The sequence below is a fragment of the Moschus berezovskii genome, chromosome 5 (assembly GCF_049115385.1).
Source record: "Moschus berezovskii isolate FMDL1 chromosome 5, NW_MosBer_1.0, whole genome shotgun sequence".
Lineage (NCBI taxonomy): Eukaryota > Metazoa > Chordata > Mammalia > Artiodactyla > Moschidae > Moschus > Moschus berezovskii.
Window position 1 is genome coordinate 36948308 of NC_142464.1, and position 16649 is coordinate 36964956.

At 40.2% G+C, this 16649-nt stretch overlaps 1 protein-coding gene across 8 annotated transcripts in view; it reads right to left on the reverse strand.

Annotated features, from left to right (window-relative positions):
- BMPR1B (bone morphogenetic protein receptor type 1B) overlaps positions 1–16649 on the reverse strand; it is a 228708-nt gene that overhangs the window by 13423 nt on the left and 198636 nt on the right. For all 8 annotated transcript variants that reach the window (XM_088836221.1, XM_088836218.1, XM_088836219.1 and 5 more), the window contains 3 exons: positions 15266–15404; positions 8663–8855; positions 7069–7366 (listed from right to left, as the gene is read on the reverse strand). In XM_088836221.1, the coding sequence (XP_088692347.1) occupies positions 7069–7366; positions 8663–8855; positions 15266–15404 (630 nt within the window). The remainder of the gene's footprint in view (positions 1–7068; positions 7367–8662; positions 8856–15265; positions 15405–16649) is intronic.

Here is a 16649-nt window from a genome sequence, read left to right on the forward strand (position 1 = left end):
TTCAGTTGTGTCTGACTCTGTGTGACCCCATAGATGGAAGCCCACCAGGCTCCCCTGTCCCTGGGATTCTCCAGGCAAGAACACTGGAGTGGGTTGCCATTTCCTTCTCCAATATATGGAATTTAGAAAGATGCAAATGATAACCCTGTATACGGGACAGCAAAAGAGATACATATGTATAGAACAGTCTTTGGGACTCTGTGGGAGAGGGTGAGGGTGGGATGATTTGGGAGAATGGCATTGAAACATGTATTTTATCATATGTGAAACGAATCACCAGTTCAGGGTCGATGCATGACACAGGATGCTCGGGGCTGGTATGCGGGGATGACCCAGAGGGAGGATAAGGGGAGGAGGGAGGTGGGAGGGGGCTTCAGAAGGGGAACTCATGTACACCCGGGGTGGATTCATGTCAATGTATGGCAAAACCAACCAATATAATATTGTAAAATAATTAGCCTCCAATAAAAAAAAGAAAAAAAAAAACCTAAGGCAAATTGTTAACATTTGTTATTGCTAATTAATTTTGTTAAATAATTACAACTGCCTAATTATTTTTAATATTTCCTGTAGGCTTAAAATATTAATATAAATATAAATAAGTACTCAGAAAGATCAGAAACAAGAAAAACATGACAGGGATTAAGGTTAGAGACATAAGGCTGTGAAGATCAAAAGTCCTCTAAATACACTGGTCAGGGACCTCCCCGGTGGTCCAGTGGCTAAGGCTCCCACTCCTAATGCAGGGGGCCTGGGTTCGACCCCTAGTCAGGGAACTAGATGGTGCAACTAAAAGTCTGCATGCCACAACTAAAACTCAGAACAGCCTAAATAAAACAACTGGACACAATTATAGAAAAGACACACTTCTAGCAAGCAGAACTAAAAAGGCATCATCAAAATGTGCTGCTGCATTCATTCTAGATGAACTGTGATCTCTTCTTCCTGCTCACGGAGAAGGGCTACAAAACTTGCACAAAGGGGTCATGATTACAAAACTGGGTTTAGAAAATTACAAGGACACTTTTACTTAATTATGTTTTCCCAGCTAATATTTCTACTCGATCCAACAAGGCTTTTGTCCCTGTTAATGTGAGTACCACTGAGATATAAGTAGAACTGGATAAAATTCAAAGTAAAACTTGAATAAAATAAGTTAAGGGAGGTCTAGTAAATTCCTCTCCAAGAAAAAACCTTGTGTCAGAATCATACTTTAACCAGTATTTTTCTTTATGAACTTCAGAGACACTGGGGCTGAGACAGGATAAAATAAAAATACCTAAAATTTTCTGAGTAAGAAATGAACAGTAACTTGGGAGGCTGACGGTAGGGGGCAAGTCAGCTGGGGAGAAAAAGGGGTTCTTCCCAGGCCCAGGGTTCGGGCAAGATGCGAAGGCCCTGTAGGAAAAAAAAATAAGGACAAATGTTCTGGTAGTATGAATTTTATAACTAAATTTCATGAAATACCTACAACACAACCTAGTAAACATGTCTTCAGCCTTGAGCTGACAGTGTTTGGGGAAGAACGAGCAGGTAAGTCATGAAAAAAAGGTGCAACATGTGTGTCAGCAGTATAAGCCTGATGCAGCAAAGAGGGAAACAAGTTCCTTAGGATCCACAGATGTGCTTGCACAGGGCACTGAGCTCCCTACTGCACTAGGGAGGAACAGAGACGGGGGTGACAGCCTAATTGTATCTGAATCTCAAAATGCAGGGTGCCTCAGATGGGGTTCCATAAAGACTGATGAAAACCACGTTCCTATTTCTGACCAGTGTCACCTGGATGACGGTGCCAGGATAAAGAAAACTCCAGCGAGGAAGAGGAGAAGGTTCAGGCTGATGACAAAGGGTCCCCTGCGTGGACACACAGAGTGGCTCTTCTTATTTGGGGCCACAAAGCAAGTGAGAGATTTCAAGGAAACTACTCCAGGTCGGGGAGGAAAGCAAAGATGAATTAGGGGTGTGTGTGCGTGTGTGTGTCTGTCGGGGCGGGGGGCAGGGAACGGAAACAGACAGACATAGAAGAAAAAAAGATACCAGACCAAGACTTTTCTCTCTGAAGGTGCAGGAAGGTTATATGTACGAAGGAGAGGATGGTAGAAGTGACGCTCTTTCCTGGGAGAGGGCACCTTATCACTGACACTGTTTAGAACTTCTGCACGTGGAGATCATTTTAAGGGGTTTTATTGTCTACAAACCGGGCAGCCTCTTACTGCCTGTACGCAGGCAGCTGCCTGCAGTGTCCCTCTCCTGGCTCAACACTGGTGTGCAGCGTGTAGACGGCAGGTGTTGGTAGAACTGAGGAAATGAACCAAAGAGCCCCTGTGGGTGCAGAAAGGCTGGAAGTGGGGCCTCCTTCCAGGATCCTGAGAGGCCAGAGAATGAACCTGAGCACGTCCAACTCAGTGGAGCAGAGTGTGCCTTAAACTCGTGGCTCTCATGCACTGGAAGAAGGGCAGAAAGAAGAATTTTATTTTGGTGGCAGGGAATAAAGTGGGTATTTAAAAGTATAATATCTGTCTTAACCTTATATTAATTTTTTTCATATTAATTAAGCTTCTAATTATGAATCCATAGCAGGGATTATTTCAAGGAATGTTACCACACATTTCTTGCAAGAAATTAACCACACATGAACCACACCAGAGAATATTGAATCACCTGTTAGAAAGACAGAAATTACCTTTCAAAGCATGAAATAGTCTCATAGAAGAAGGGACCATGCACATCCTTCGTCTCCCCTATTGTATCTTGCAAACAGCTATGGAACTGACTTACTGAACTGAGCTCTGCCCAGGCAGATGTTAACCATCGAGGAGGGTTTTCTGCAGCAAGAACAGAATTCACTGCTCCTATGAGTACTTAGAAAGAGAAGTTTGACATGGAAACTCTTCAACAGAAGGTGGATGAGGCTGCAGAAACCCTGATTGGGCGTGCTGCCACTCATGCTTGGTCTGTGACTCTGGCTGGTCACTTAACCATGTCCCTTTTTTCAAAAACCACTAAGTATATACACCAGAAGCCGTAGTGTGTATATGTCATTGAGGGACAGAGAACACTGAGAACCTTCTGGGCCAGACTCTCCATCTCCTCTGCACTTGGACAATTAGATAGGCATCAATCTGGAGATGTGTGTTACAGCTCAGTCTTCATTGTAGGTTTTCTATATGAAATTTAATACCTGAAAGGCTGTACTAGGCAGGACTTACTCCCCCACTAAGAAAACATATCATTCTGTCCCTGAAATACCAGAGGGGCTGTGTGAACCTCCAGAGGGCAGGGTGGAAAGCTCTGTAAGTTCCTTCATGAGATTCCACGTGTCTTTTCTTATCCCAAGAGATTCAGGTTAATGGGAGTGTCTCTCGTGGCATCACCCAGATTCCATCTGCCTTCGGCATGAGATGCATCAGCACTTAGATCATTTTCAAGAGTGTGCACGAAGAAAACAACACAGCATAAAGAAGTCAAATGAGCAGGAAACCTCTGACGCATTGTCCACCCTCTGTGAACGTCACTGGCTGCTGCTGCTGTCGTGTCCATCGTGTCCCACTCTGTGCGACCCCACAGATGGCAGCCCACCAGGCTCCTCTGTCCTTGGGATTCTCCAGGCAAGAACACTGGAGTGGGCTGCCATTTCCTTCTCCTAAAGTCACTGGAAACCTCCCCAAAATGATTTAAAAGCCTGAGAGAACACTTAGCACACAGAGACCACAGTAAAGATTAAGTTCTCACAGCAAGGTCACATATGAAGTTTGAGAACTCAGCACTGGGTTAGCTTTGACCCCACTTGCAGTACAATGCTGTAAATATCTGTGCTCATATGCTTCACACTCCCCTGAGACAGGAAAGTCAGGAAGAATGACAACCAAAGAACTGTGTACAGCAAGGTTTAAAAGCGAGGCTCAAAAATTGAGAAGACCAAAGTTCCTTGGAAACATATGAAATAAAAACATGAAAAGGACTTCCAATTATCAAATTCAACAGCCATTAGAGGAAACTGAGGTTGAGGGTGGCAAATGATCCCACAGCTGCTAGTTAGCCATATGAGGTCTTTGCATCCAATAGCTACGGCAGTTGTTCATCTGAGCCAGTATCCTCATATCCTTCCTCTCTCCATTAAACAGTCAATATTTGCCAAATAAATCTCTGAATTATCCCTTAATGTATTTCCTTCCACTTCTTATATCTGGGTTTGCATGAAATTTGAGAGTTCATTTAGTTCATTCCCATTACATTAAGCAGAACTAAGTTTCAGAAATATAATAGATACTCATTTTCCTGTTTTTTTTAAGGTCTATTAAGAAGATGAGTTCTTAATTACTTTGATACTGCCAACATGTACTGATTCAAAATAATATCTCTAATGGTAACTCACTGAGTGAGTGAGTGAACTCGCTCAGTCGTGTCCGACTCTTTGCGACCCCATAGACTGTAGGCTACCAGGCTCCTCAGTCCATGGGATTTTCCAGGCAATAGCACTGAAGTGGATTGCCATTTCCTTCTCCAGGGGATCCTCCCAACCCAGGGCTCGAACCTGGGTCTCCTGCATTGTAGACAGACGCTTTACTGCCTGAGCCACCAGGGACGTCCGGGGTAACTTCTATGTCATGTCAAATGAGAAACACATCACGTAACGACATGGACTCTCAAGATGCCCAATGAAGAAGAGGGTTAAGATGGGGCATATGCACTAAAATAATTACAAGGTCAGGCAGACAAGGGTCAGAAAATTATCACAGGAGTAGAATAGATGATGTCATTCTTCCTACCTGGGGGATGAGTAAAGTGACTTAGAGGTAACTCTGAGACTGGATTAAGTAACATACGCAAGGGCGTTCCAAGCTACATGTTGTCCAGTCAAAAGCAAAGCAGTAGCAAACATGGAGTATACATGGAAAAAACACAAATACGTTTTCTTGCTAAATAAAGCATATAAATTGGAGAGTTTAATGTCCATATAAATTGGACATAAAAATAGAAAGGTAGATTTAATCCAGTGTGTGCAAAATCTCTGGAACTAAAAGGAAAAAAAAAAGCTCTTTCCCTTCATCACATAGTCCATATGGAATCATTGATTTAAGCTTTATACAAAATTTTGAAGCAACCCCTATATAATGAGCACCAAGGAAAGACTAGAGAAGTAAAGTTAAGAAAAACATGGTATCTACCTTCATGGAACTTCGTCTCCATTGACGACAGAAAAGCAGTCATTGATGACCATACAACAGAAACTCACTGAAAGCCAGGCTTGTGAGGGAATAATAACAGGGAGTCTAAAGGATAAAATTATGAAGTAGTAGCTACTGAGATAAAGGAGAGGATATTGGGTATTCACATAAAGATAAAAGCATATTAAAAACACTCAGACGTGTGAGAGAAATTACATTTTAATCCAAAGCCAGAGCAAATGATGGAATTACAGTGATGCCCAGAATTATACTTCAAGAAAGTATATCTGGCAGCAGTATGTAAAAGACAAATTGGGATGAGGAAATAACTACAAAATGCTTTACTCCAGAATCTAGAAAAATGGTAGGAGGCCCCGAATTGGCCCAGTTCCAGTGGGAATATCATGGAGACAGAATTCATTCAACTGAGCAATCACAAACTTAGGGAACAAGGGAAACGTGCCTCACATTTTAGAATGGAAACATCAGAACTGGGAACTGGGGAGAGAAAGCACGTGCAGCATGAAACTGAGAAGTGGAAAAATATTTACGAAAAAGAGAGGAAAACTCATAGAGAGAAAGGAGGAGAACCTGGAATAAACACATTAGGAACACAGGAGGAAGAAAGGTGTGGGCATGGGGGAGGTGGGCCAACAGGAATAAAGGCTTCTGGTGACAAAATCCATGTTGTCCTTCAGTAAAGGAGCTTCAGAAGTGACAGAGCAGAAGCCAAATTGCAAAATATCATGAATTACTGGATTGTGAAAGCAAATTACTCTTTATAACTCGAGAAATTTCACAGGGGAGGGAAGGAGAAAAGCTGGTAATTTGAGAAGCATCATGGAAAGTTCCCTGTGGTAGAGGAGACTCAAAAAAGGGTGTAGGTCAGAAAAAATAATTCAGAAGAGAGAGAAGATTCAAAGCATCTTTATTAGCAGGCAGTTCATATTTCTAACTTGAATCTACAGTCCAAAGAATTTCCTCCTGCTTTGTTTTTAAAGACCAAGAACTTCAATTTGCTACCCTCTAACTGGTGGAGACCTTTATATACTTAGTATTTATCATTTTATTACCTCTCCATGTTTACTTCTGGTGAAAATACCAATCCCTTAGTCCTTTCTCGTCAGTTTTATTCTTTGCCTTGGCTTTTCCTTTGTGTCCTTCTCCATATACTACAGTCTCTTTGGGAAAAAAATCCATAAGAAGGTCCAATAATTTAATAAAAGCTGAGCCTAAATTGACTTTTTAAAAAAGTAGGTATAAGATGATCCCTCTTTTCTTATAGTTTGCAAACTCATTTCGTTTTGTTTTCAAAGCAGAACAATCATTTTTCTAATTAAATCCTACAAGATGAAGGAGCTGCTATGAATACAACAAAGGTAAGCAAAACAGAGCCCCAACTATGGGGCATTCTTCTTGCCCATCTTGCAGAAGCTACAGTGCTGAGTACTGGCACTGTGTTGCTTATTCATTACTAACATTTCTCATAGAATACCTCTGCAAGTTATCCTTCTTATAACACATAAAAAATGCCTTTCTCACTACATAATTGTAGCTCTTTCCTGAAACCTCTTCCTACCTACAAATGTTATGCAGAATTCTGAGCACACAATCCCAGGCATTAGCAACTTATTTTCTTAACAGCTTCACCTCAGCTCAAACCTATGTGAATAGTGTCTTGAAGTCAGGTCACTGATAAGCTTAGAAACAATAGAACTGACCCAAACACTGTTTATTTGTTGCAAAGATGTTTCTTCTTTTTCCCCTCCAGGAAAAGTCAAAGTTAGCAAAATTCCTCCTCCACTAAATATCCTAGAAGCCCTGACCGACAAAATGCATCATCTATAAAAAGTGATAGAAAAGAACCATAAAAAGTATATATGTTCACCTTGATACTAACCTAATAAACTTAACAGCCAGGCCCAGGTCAGCTATACAGCAAGTTCCATTTTTCTTCACCAGGATGTTCTTACTTTTCAGATCTCGATGGGCAATTGCTGGTTTGCCTTGAGTACTAAAGATTTCAGTGTGTAAGTGACATAGGCCACTCACTGAGGAATAGGCTAACTTCAACAACGACTTAGTATCTAGCGTGGTGGACTTCAGGTAATCATAGAGGGAACCGTTTTCGTGATAATCTGTGATTAGGTACAGTTGTGTCCAGGACCCCGTCCCTTTGATATCTGCAGCAATGAAGCCTAAAAGGAAAGAAGAAAAAAAGGGTTGAAGCTGTGGGTTTTCCTAAATACTACAGGATAATTAATTTTTTTCAACTATTGTCCTTTGTCATAGGTGTCTTTTATTTGGCGTTTCATTCAGTTCTCTGATTGTGCTATGAGAGCATTAAATTACTAATACCCATGGTTGTTGCAGTTTAGTTGCTAAGTTGTGTCTGACTCTTTGTGACCCCATGGGCTGTAATCCACCAGGCTCCTCTGTCCATGGGATTTCCCAGGCAAGAATACTGGAGTGGGTTACCATTTCCTTCTCCAGGGAATCTTCCTGACCCAGGGATCGAACCTGCATCTCCTGCTTGGCAGGTAGATTCTTTACCACTGAGTCACCTGGGAAGCCCATCACAGATAACCAAAACAGCTGCTGCTGCTGCTAAGTCACTTCAGTTGTGTCCGACTCTGTGTGACCCCATAGACGGAAGCCCACCAGGCTCCCCCTTCCCTGGGATTCTCCAGGCAAGAACACTGGAGTGGGTTGCCATTTCCTTCTCCAATGTGTGAAAGTGAAAAGTGAAAGTGAAGTCGCTCAGTCGTGTCCGACCCTCAGCGACCCCATGGACTGCAGCCTACCAGGCTCCTCCATCCATGGGATTTTCTAGGCAAGAGTACTGGAGTGGCTTGCCATTGCCTTCTCCGAACCAAAACAGCAGGGGTGGAGAAACACTAAGCGTTTGTATCTGAAGACAGGATACCTTTCCCATCAGTAGCCGATATTTAAATTATTTCTAAGTTAACAGTAAATAGTTCATGGTATTATAATTACACATAAGACACTGTTTAGAAAACAGGCACACACTCCATGATTAGCTGACACTCTTTCTACTTGAATATTCCAGCTAGATCATTTCTAACTTGAAAAACAAAAAAGAAATAAATTCTTAATATAAACTCTGGATATAAATAAACCCTGCAGATAAAATTCCCATAACTTCACAGTACTTAGACAAAAATGTGCTCCTTCAAATCCCTAAGAAATCTGAGAAATTTTGATATTGCATTTGCATTTCCTGTCCCTGAAGAAAAAAAAAATTATTTGAACATGTTTCATTTTAAGCCCACCATCCATTCATAGAAGTGCCTTAGTCATTCCTCCTGTGAGGTCTCCCATTAGAAGTGTATGACATTCTTGGGCTCACGCCAAAAAGAAAATGTCTATATATTTCATAGCAGGTCTAGACAGATGAGTTAATATGCAGATGTTAACAGAGAGAGAGGAAGGCTAGGAAACCCTGAACATCGCTAATACAGACTTATACTCACCCAAGATGTTTTCATGCCTCATCAACACCGTCTGATATATTTCTGTCTCTCGGAACCAGCTGGCCTCCTCTGTAGTGAAGAACACTTTCACAGCTACCTTTTCGCCACGCCACTTTCCCATCCAAACTTCCCCATAGCGACCTTTTCCAATCTGTTTCACCATCTGAATTTGCTTTGCTATCGTCCTCTGGACCTGTTAAATCCCCCAACACACTGTTAGTGTATTCACAGCACTACAGATTTGTTTAATGTTTTCTTTTTTCCTTCAGAGAAGAAAACAATTGCATATAAAATATATTTAGCCAGTAGTTTTTCTTTATATGGGCTTCCCAGGTGGCACTAGTGGTAAAGAATCTGTGTGCCAGTGCAGCAGATCCAAAAGACTCGGGTTCGATCTCCAGGTTGGGAACATCCCCTGGAGGAGGAAATGGCAACCCACTCCAGTATTCTTGCCTGGAGAATCCCACGGACAAAGGAGATTGGTGAGACAAGTTATTTTTATTTACTAATTAATTTATGTTGTCCTCTTTTAAATATATATTTGAGACTATTGGTTTTGAGTGCTTGAAGTATTGTTTCCAAATTATTATTTCATTTTACCGATCATTATTTTCACAGAAAAAAAACACTTGAAGGGTTCACAGTAACTGGCAGAAAAGAATACTTTTCACTTCTACCACTAGTGTGGACACTAGATACTCTGAAGGGAATCATGCCACTATATGCTTCGATAACATACAACAAAACAAAAAAGTAATGCACTATTGGGTATGCACAGAAATACTTGCAGAGGAAATCTCTAAGCAGGGAGGTGCAGGCAGAGGAAGGAAAAGAGGAAGGGAAGACTTAAGAACAGAGCAGGGCTAGATAAGCATTTCAGCATATACAAATGCCAGGCTGCTATCTGGGCAAAGAATAATACCAGCCTTGAGATCTAGACAATGAACTCTGACCCTTTTAAAATGAGAGACATTGAACCCTGGGCTTTAGCATTAAGCCTGAACCACTGAATGGAACTAAATTTGTCCTAGTTTGGAAGCACACCACCACCATGGCTCCTGGCAAAAATAAATACAAATCCTCTCTTGAGGAAATTATTGCAGAATATGCTTCACTCCACTACTATGGAAGGATCCTAGACCCTCTGAAGGAGCTCCTGCCACCCTACAACTTGGTCATGGATAAAATATAAGAAACAAAAAACTGTAATGCGTTATTGGGCTCACAAGGGAATAAAGGAAATCCCCAAGATGGGAAGGGGAGGGAGAGAAGGAAGGGAAGAAAGAAAATGGAGGGAAAGGAGAGAGAGGATCCCTCAGGGTGAACGCCTTAAAACAAAAGGGAACACACACTGCAAATGAGGCCCGAGAAAGAATGCAAACAGAGTTAACTTCTTCCGATGACAGACACTGGGGCCTTCAGACACAGGATGCCACGCGACATGCGATGGGCGGCGAACGCGGAGGCGGAGACAGAATGAGACGTGAGCAAGGGAGGAAATCACTGAAAACGGCCCTCTGAGGTGGAAGAGTCGCCACAGCCAAAAATGTAAAACGCCCGTGAGAGCTGGGGAAAAAGCAAAGCTATGACAGCGCTCCGAAGAATTACGAAGTGCGGCAGAGACAGGCAGAAGGAAAACAAGAGGGTTCAAGTGGCCTACGGGTTCAATGTCTCTTTACACATGATCATCATTCAACCTGTGCTTAAATTTTTAAAAAACGCCATGACTAAAGGGGCTAAGTGTTGGTGACTATTTACATAATCTGGGAGATGTAAAGAATCAAACATAGACCTGTCATAAGATCTGCTCAGAAAGTTGGGATGTACTCTTCCCAGAGACAGGCTTTGCAGCAAGTGTTTCTTTCTGTATTTATACTTTTAAGGGTCATGTAACTATACTGAGCTAACTGTATATATGAGCTACTGTAATTAACCTGAGCAAACTCCAGGAGACAGGGGAGGACAGGGAAGCCTGCTGTGCTGTAGTCCGTGGGGTTGCAAAGAGTTGGATGCAATTTAGTGACTAAACAACAACTATACTGAGCTCACCTAGATAATCTAGAATAATCTCAAGGTCAACTGATGAGCAACTTTAGCACCTGAGCCACCAGGGAAGCCCAGCTAATGAGCAACTTTAATTCCCCTTGGCCTTGTAAAATAACACATTCTAGGGCTAAGGACATGGACATTGTCGGGGCTAGCATTCTGACTACCATAGATGTCTACCAACTGGGATGGGTTCTGTTTTTGTCTAATGAATGATTTCATCAATTCAAGATGTAATGCTATCCATTGCCAGAATCATTAACAGCACTAATATCAGACTGAAAGCTTTTGGGGACAAGATAAAGTCTTTTTCTTTTCCTCTAAAAGAAGAATTAAAGAATAAAAGCATTGCTGACATGCCGTTAAGCCACTCAGCCTGAAGGAAATGAAGCATCAAGTGTACGTGGAGACCAGCCTTCCTCCTTTTAGGAGTCGAACAGGCCCTGTAGGAGACAGTCAGTCCATTTCCCTTCCCAAATAAGGGGGCAGAAGCATCAAGGGCCCTGAGCAGCAGAGAGCCAGATCCGTAAGTAAACTACTGACCTGAGAGGAGACTTCCTACACTGATTAAAGAAGCATTATTAATTTACAGTTGTTACAAAGCATTGCTTATGTAAATCCACAGAACATTTCCTAATATAAACAGTTTTAAATCCACTTTTTTTCTAATGATGACATATATAATGAATTTGATAAGAGTACAGACGAAATTGGCAATGCTCATAAGAACAGGAGCAACTTATCTCAAAATAAAAAGTCTCACTATATTCATAAATTTATAATATACTTCTATTTTGAGATTTATTATAACATCTATGGACCCAAAAATATATTTTGAAAAATGTTTTAACTATGTCATTTATTTGCATTTTTATTTGATTTAGTTAATGTTTCAGGTCTTTCTGGACTCAAACTTTCCTTCTATATGACATCTTTAGATATCAATTTTGAAAGTTAGATTATACAAGCATTATAATTGTGATTCAAAACAGAGAATTATTATTTCATGTAAAGTGAGGACAACTCACTGTGTAAGGATTATAAGGGTTATCACTATTTCAGAAACCTCTTTCTATCTAGTGATCAGTTTTCTGATAGTGTCCAATGGTAAATTAAGCCCATGTGGACCCTGGAAACCATGGAGTGGTAAGCAATGCTCTGTGCTCTCTATATGTCCCTGAATCAACAGAATACACCCCTCTACACACAAATACACTGTTTGACAAATCTGCTTAGTAAGACCATGTTAAAGTTGTATACTAGACAGATTTTTCACAACAGATTCCTCAACTGAGAGGTTTAGTGTTCAGTGAGACAATTTACTTCACCTTTTGTTCCTTTAAATGGTCAGATAAATAGGGTATAAATAAATAATGTTACTATTGATTAAATACATAGTATGCAGGTATTCAAAATGCCAGGCATATTTATATGTATCTATGTATGTGTGTATATATATATGGCAGGGAAAATTCTTACAACCACTCTATGATATTCCTCCCTTAGAGGATTTATATACAAAGTCACTTAGTAAATATTAGTTCCAAGTATGTGTTTATTCACAAGACATGAACTTTCCTTTTATGTTAATGAAATAAATGACAAAGTGGAATTAAGGTGAGATATTCACTCATATAATACGAAGAGAGACTACTGAACATTTCTGTATTGTTTATCTTAAAAAACAAATCTTAAAGCTGGATCTTAAGTCTGTAACACCAAGGCTTTCCCTTCGCTCGAGTGAGTGATAGGATCCTTCTTCCCATCCTGCTGTTATCAAATGCAGGTCTTAGTTTTACTTAATATTTGGTTGACAAGCATTGGGAGCACAGATTCTAGAGGTAGATCACCCGGGTTTGGCTCCTGGCTTCTCCATGGACCAGCTGGTTGACCCCAGTGGGCTTGGGCCCCTGATGTTTGATACAGGATATGTTTCTACACCACCTCACAGCGGCTATGAGGATTAAATGAGATCATCTTTTAAACGCCAGACTCTGGACCTCTGGCAACCTGGCTGCTGTTAATCATACATGGTTAATAGCCAAACACTGATGTTTGGTACCCAGATAACAGACATAAGATAGTATTTTCACAGATACCACAAGTTGGAAGTTGAAAGTTTTCTTTTTTAAAAAAACAAATAATTGAGCAGCCTCTTTAATCACCCCAGGATGCTAAGTGACAAAATGCAGTTTCCACCTCAAAAGAGATGACAGTCCACCTAAAGACACAGGTACATTAATACCAATTTCAATGTTATTTTAAACAGCTATATTGGTTGCTGCATTGGTTTTGCAAACTTCTGTTATGACATAAGTTAAACAGACTGGCTCAGTCTAATCTGTCACAGAGATAAAACATGGGGCATAATTGAGGAACTCTCCAGAAAGACATTATATTTGCAAAGACATGGATTTTAAAAACATGTTGTATTTTCAAAACAATTACGCAAGGCTGATGCAAGAGCTCAAGAATCCAGTGGGGAAGAGGTGGGAGGAGAGGGATGCTATGCTTATCAAGCTAAGAAAGAAGACCCATAATCATGACTGGATATTTGAGTGTTTTATGCAGGCAAGTGAGAGAGCAGCAATTTCAAAGATTTGAGAGAGAACTCCACAGGAATGAGAAAGATGGGCTAGAAGGAGGAAGACAGTAGTTTCCAATTCTAAGAGTATAAGTATCTGATTAGTATCAAAGGAAATTTTAATATCTGTACTTGAAAAAGAAGTGTAATAAAACATTTTTAAATGTAAGAATGGTATTTGCTATATATCAGTTAAATTCTAAGAATGAAAAGTCAAGCAATTTGATAAGAACTTTACATTAAAAAAGAATTTATATCCTAAGTAGCATCAGTTTGGTCATGACAACTACTTCACAAGTGGTTTTCTGTCTGGTGTATTACCTCCAGGGGAGGTATTAGTTGAAATGTACAGTTTGGCCACCTGATGCAAAGAACTGACTCACTGGAAAAGACCCAGATGCTGGGAAAGATTGAAGGCAGGAGGAGAAGGGTCGACAGAGGATGAGATGGTTGGATGGCATCACTGACTCAATGGACGTGAGTCTGAGTAAACTATGGGAGTTGGCGATGGACAGGGAGGCCTGGTGTGCTGCAGTCCATGGGGTCACAAAGAATTGGACACAACTGAGTGACTGAACTGAACAGAGTTTAAGTCATGCAAGATGAATAAGTCCCAGAGATGTACCACACAACACAGTGCCTGTAGTTAATAATGGAAGATTGCATTCTTTTTTCTCTAGTTTGAAGCAAAAAGTTGACACTCACCTCATTTGTACTTAGATACACTTAGCATATAACATTTTGTAAGTTTAACGTATACCGCATTGATTTGATATATTTGAATAATGAGATATGATTATCACAGTAGCATTAGCTAACATCTCTATTTAATACATGTGTATTATAATCTTAAAAAATTTGCAAAGAGGTTAGATCTTACACTGGGCTCTTATCATAAAATAATAATAATGAATGGGGCAGGAGGCAACTTTTGGAGGTGATGGATATGTTTATGGCCTAGACTGTGGTGACGGCTTCAGGGGTGTATGGTGGTTTAGTCACTAAGTGGTGTCCAACTCTTTGTGACCCCATGAACTGTAGTCAGCCAGGCTCCTCTGTCCATTAAATTTCCCAGGCAAGAATACTCGAGTGAGTTGTCATTTTCTTCTCCAGGGTAGCTTCCCAACCCAGGGATCAAAACCAGGTCCCCTGAATTGCAGACAGATTCTTTACCGACTGAGCCACCTACTTATTTCCAAACTCTTCAAGTTATATACATTAAATATATACAGCTTTTTGTATGCTAAGTAAAAGAGTTATAAAATAAATACTTGGTTTGAGATTTTTAAGTTACTTTTAGTACTAAATAAAAGGTCACCAAAAGAATGAAGTAAACAAGACATCCAAAGTCAGAACCAGGCAATAAATATTAGGAAAATCAATCTCAGAATTTAGAAAGTTTATAAAGGAAAATATTTCCATTTCAAGTCCCAACAATCTTTTTGCATGGTCCACAAAGTAACCAAATGGTTTTCTCATTAAAGCAAGTGCCTTGGATTCACTATATATTTTCTTCCAAGTTGGCAGCGCTGACCATCAGAAAATTAAAACTCTCCTGAATGGAAAAGCCGGGGCTTCACCCTGAAACATAAACCCTCCAGCTGAGAGGCAGCCTTCTTCCCTTTTAGAAGTACTCAGATCCCAGTTGGTTGTAATACTTTTGCCTTCAAAAGCCAGGCCAAAGTGCTGTAACGTTATCCTTCCTGAAACAGAGGGAAGATGGTCCCATGTCGAATGTTTTCTAATCTGCTCTTTATCAGAATGCAGAGGTCTGGATTGTAACCATACACTTACATTAAAGAACAATGACCTCACCCCCAATATGTCAAAATGTTATCTGGAAACCCTGCATCTGAGATCTGATGTCTGACTGCAGAGCGGTTTCCTTTGTCCACTGCCCTATCTGTTTCAGTAAAACGACACCCAGCAGTTACTGACATTTCCTTTACATTCAAGGTATGTTCCTCTCATACCAGCAGAGGGAGGCCTGATCCGCTCCCTGAGCTCTGCGACTGCTCAATTAAGTCTCTCAGGGATTCTCCAGGAGGAATGTAAGTTTCATCCTGTTCTAACCCAATGCTGTACCGAGGTCTGGCTTCTTGTCTTTTATACCTGAAGATGCACAAAGGAAGAAAACGTTAGACACTGGATTGCAATGACAGGGACAGAACACACAGAACCACGGCAGGTTTCATCTTTGCACGTAAATACAAGATTAGATGCTCAATGTATATTATCCTTAGTTATGATTTCCAAAACACAAAGATATAATTAGTCTTCTAACCTATTTTTTAAACTAAACTTCCAATTTTCACTCAGTCACAACCATCTTTAATTTTCTTTCTCTGTTTCTCTCGACTGCATATATCCAAGCGGCCTACATTCCATTAACATTTTTATATAGTTCCAATAGTAGTAGTAGTCGTCGCTCAGTTGTGTCTGACTCGTTGCCACTCCATGGACTATAGCCCACCAGGCTCTTCTGTTCAAGGAATTCCCCAGGCAAACATACTGGAGTGGGTTGCCATTTCCTTCTCCAGGATAGTTCTAATATCCGTTCCCTAAAATCTTTTCTTACAAGGTCCCTAATTAGCTAAAGATGCAGATTTTTGGTTTGCAAAAGACATTGTAACTTTCTCATAAAAGGCAATGTATAAAGCAATAGTATAGATAAGCTGAAACTTTAAAAGCTTTTGTCAATAATCATGTCTTCAGTTAGAATTGATGATATTTGAGTCAACTCTTATTTGTAGAATAGTAACCTAAATAAGTATTGCAAAAGGGCAATGATTAGAACTTAAAGGTCCCTGATATTTCAAAAACTAGAAAATGAGTTCTTAGGTGATTGAAAATAATCTGTAATATTGTTGTTTACTTGCTAAGTCATGTCCGACTCTTTGCGACCTCATGGACTGTAGCCTGCCAGTCTCCTCTGTCCATGGGATTCTCCAGGCAAGAATATTGGTTATGGGTTGCCATTTCCTTCTCCAGGGGATCTTCCTGACCCATGGATTGAATCTACATCTACTAACTGAACATAGTCTATCTTAATAATTAATCTATAAGTTATCCTTTATAATCATTCAATACTAAGGGAATACTGTTAACTTACAAAAAATAAGGAATTACTAAAGTGATTCTAAGTCAACATGGTCATTTCTTGCTTTGAATCAAAGGTCAGTAGCAACTAGCTGCTGAATTTCCTAGATACCATAAGTTTCCTAGAGATGAAATTTTTCTGGGTAGTTTTGATATTTGAAGCAGAAACAAGATAGCTATCTATTAGTAACTTCATTAGGACAAATGATTATCAATAGTAACTGATATTAATACCTAATTAATAGTAACTGAAATCTA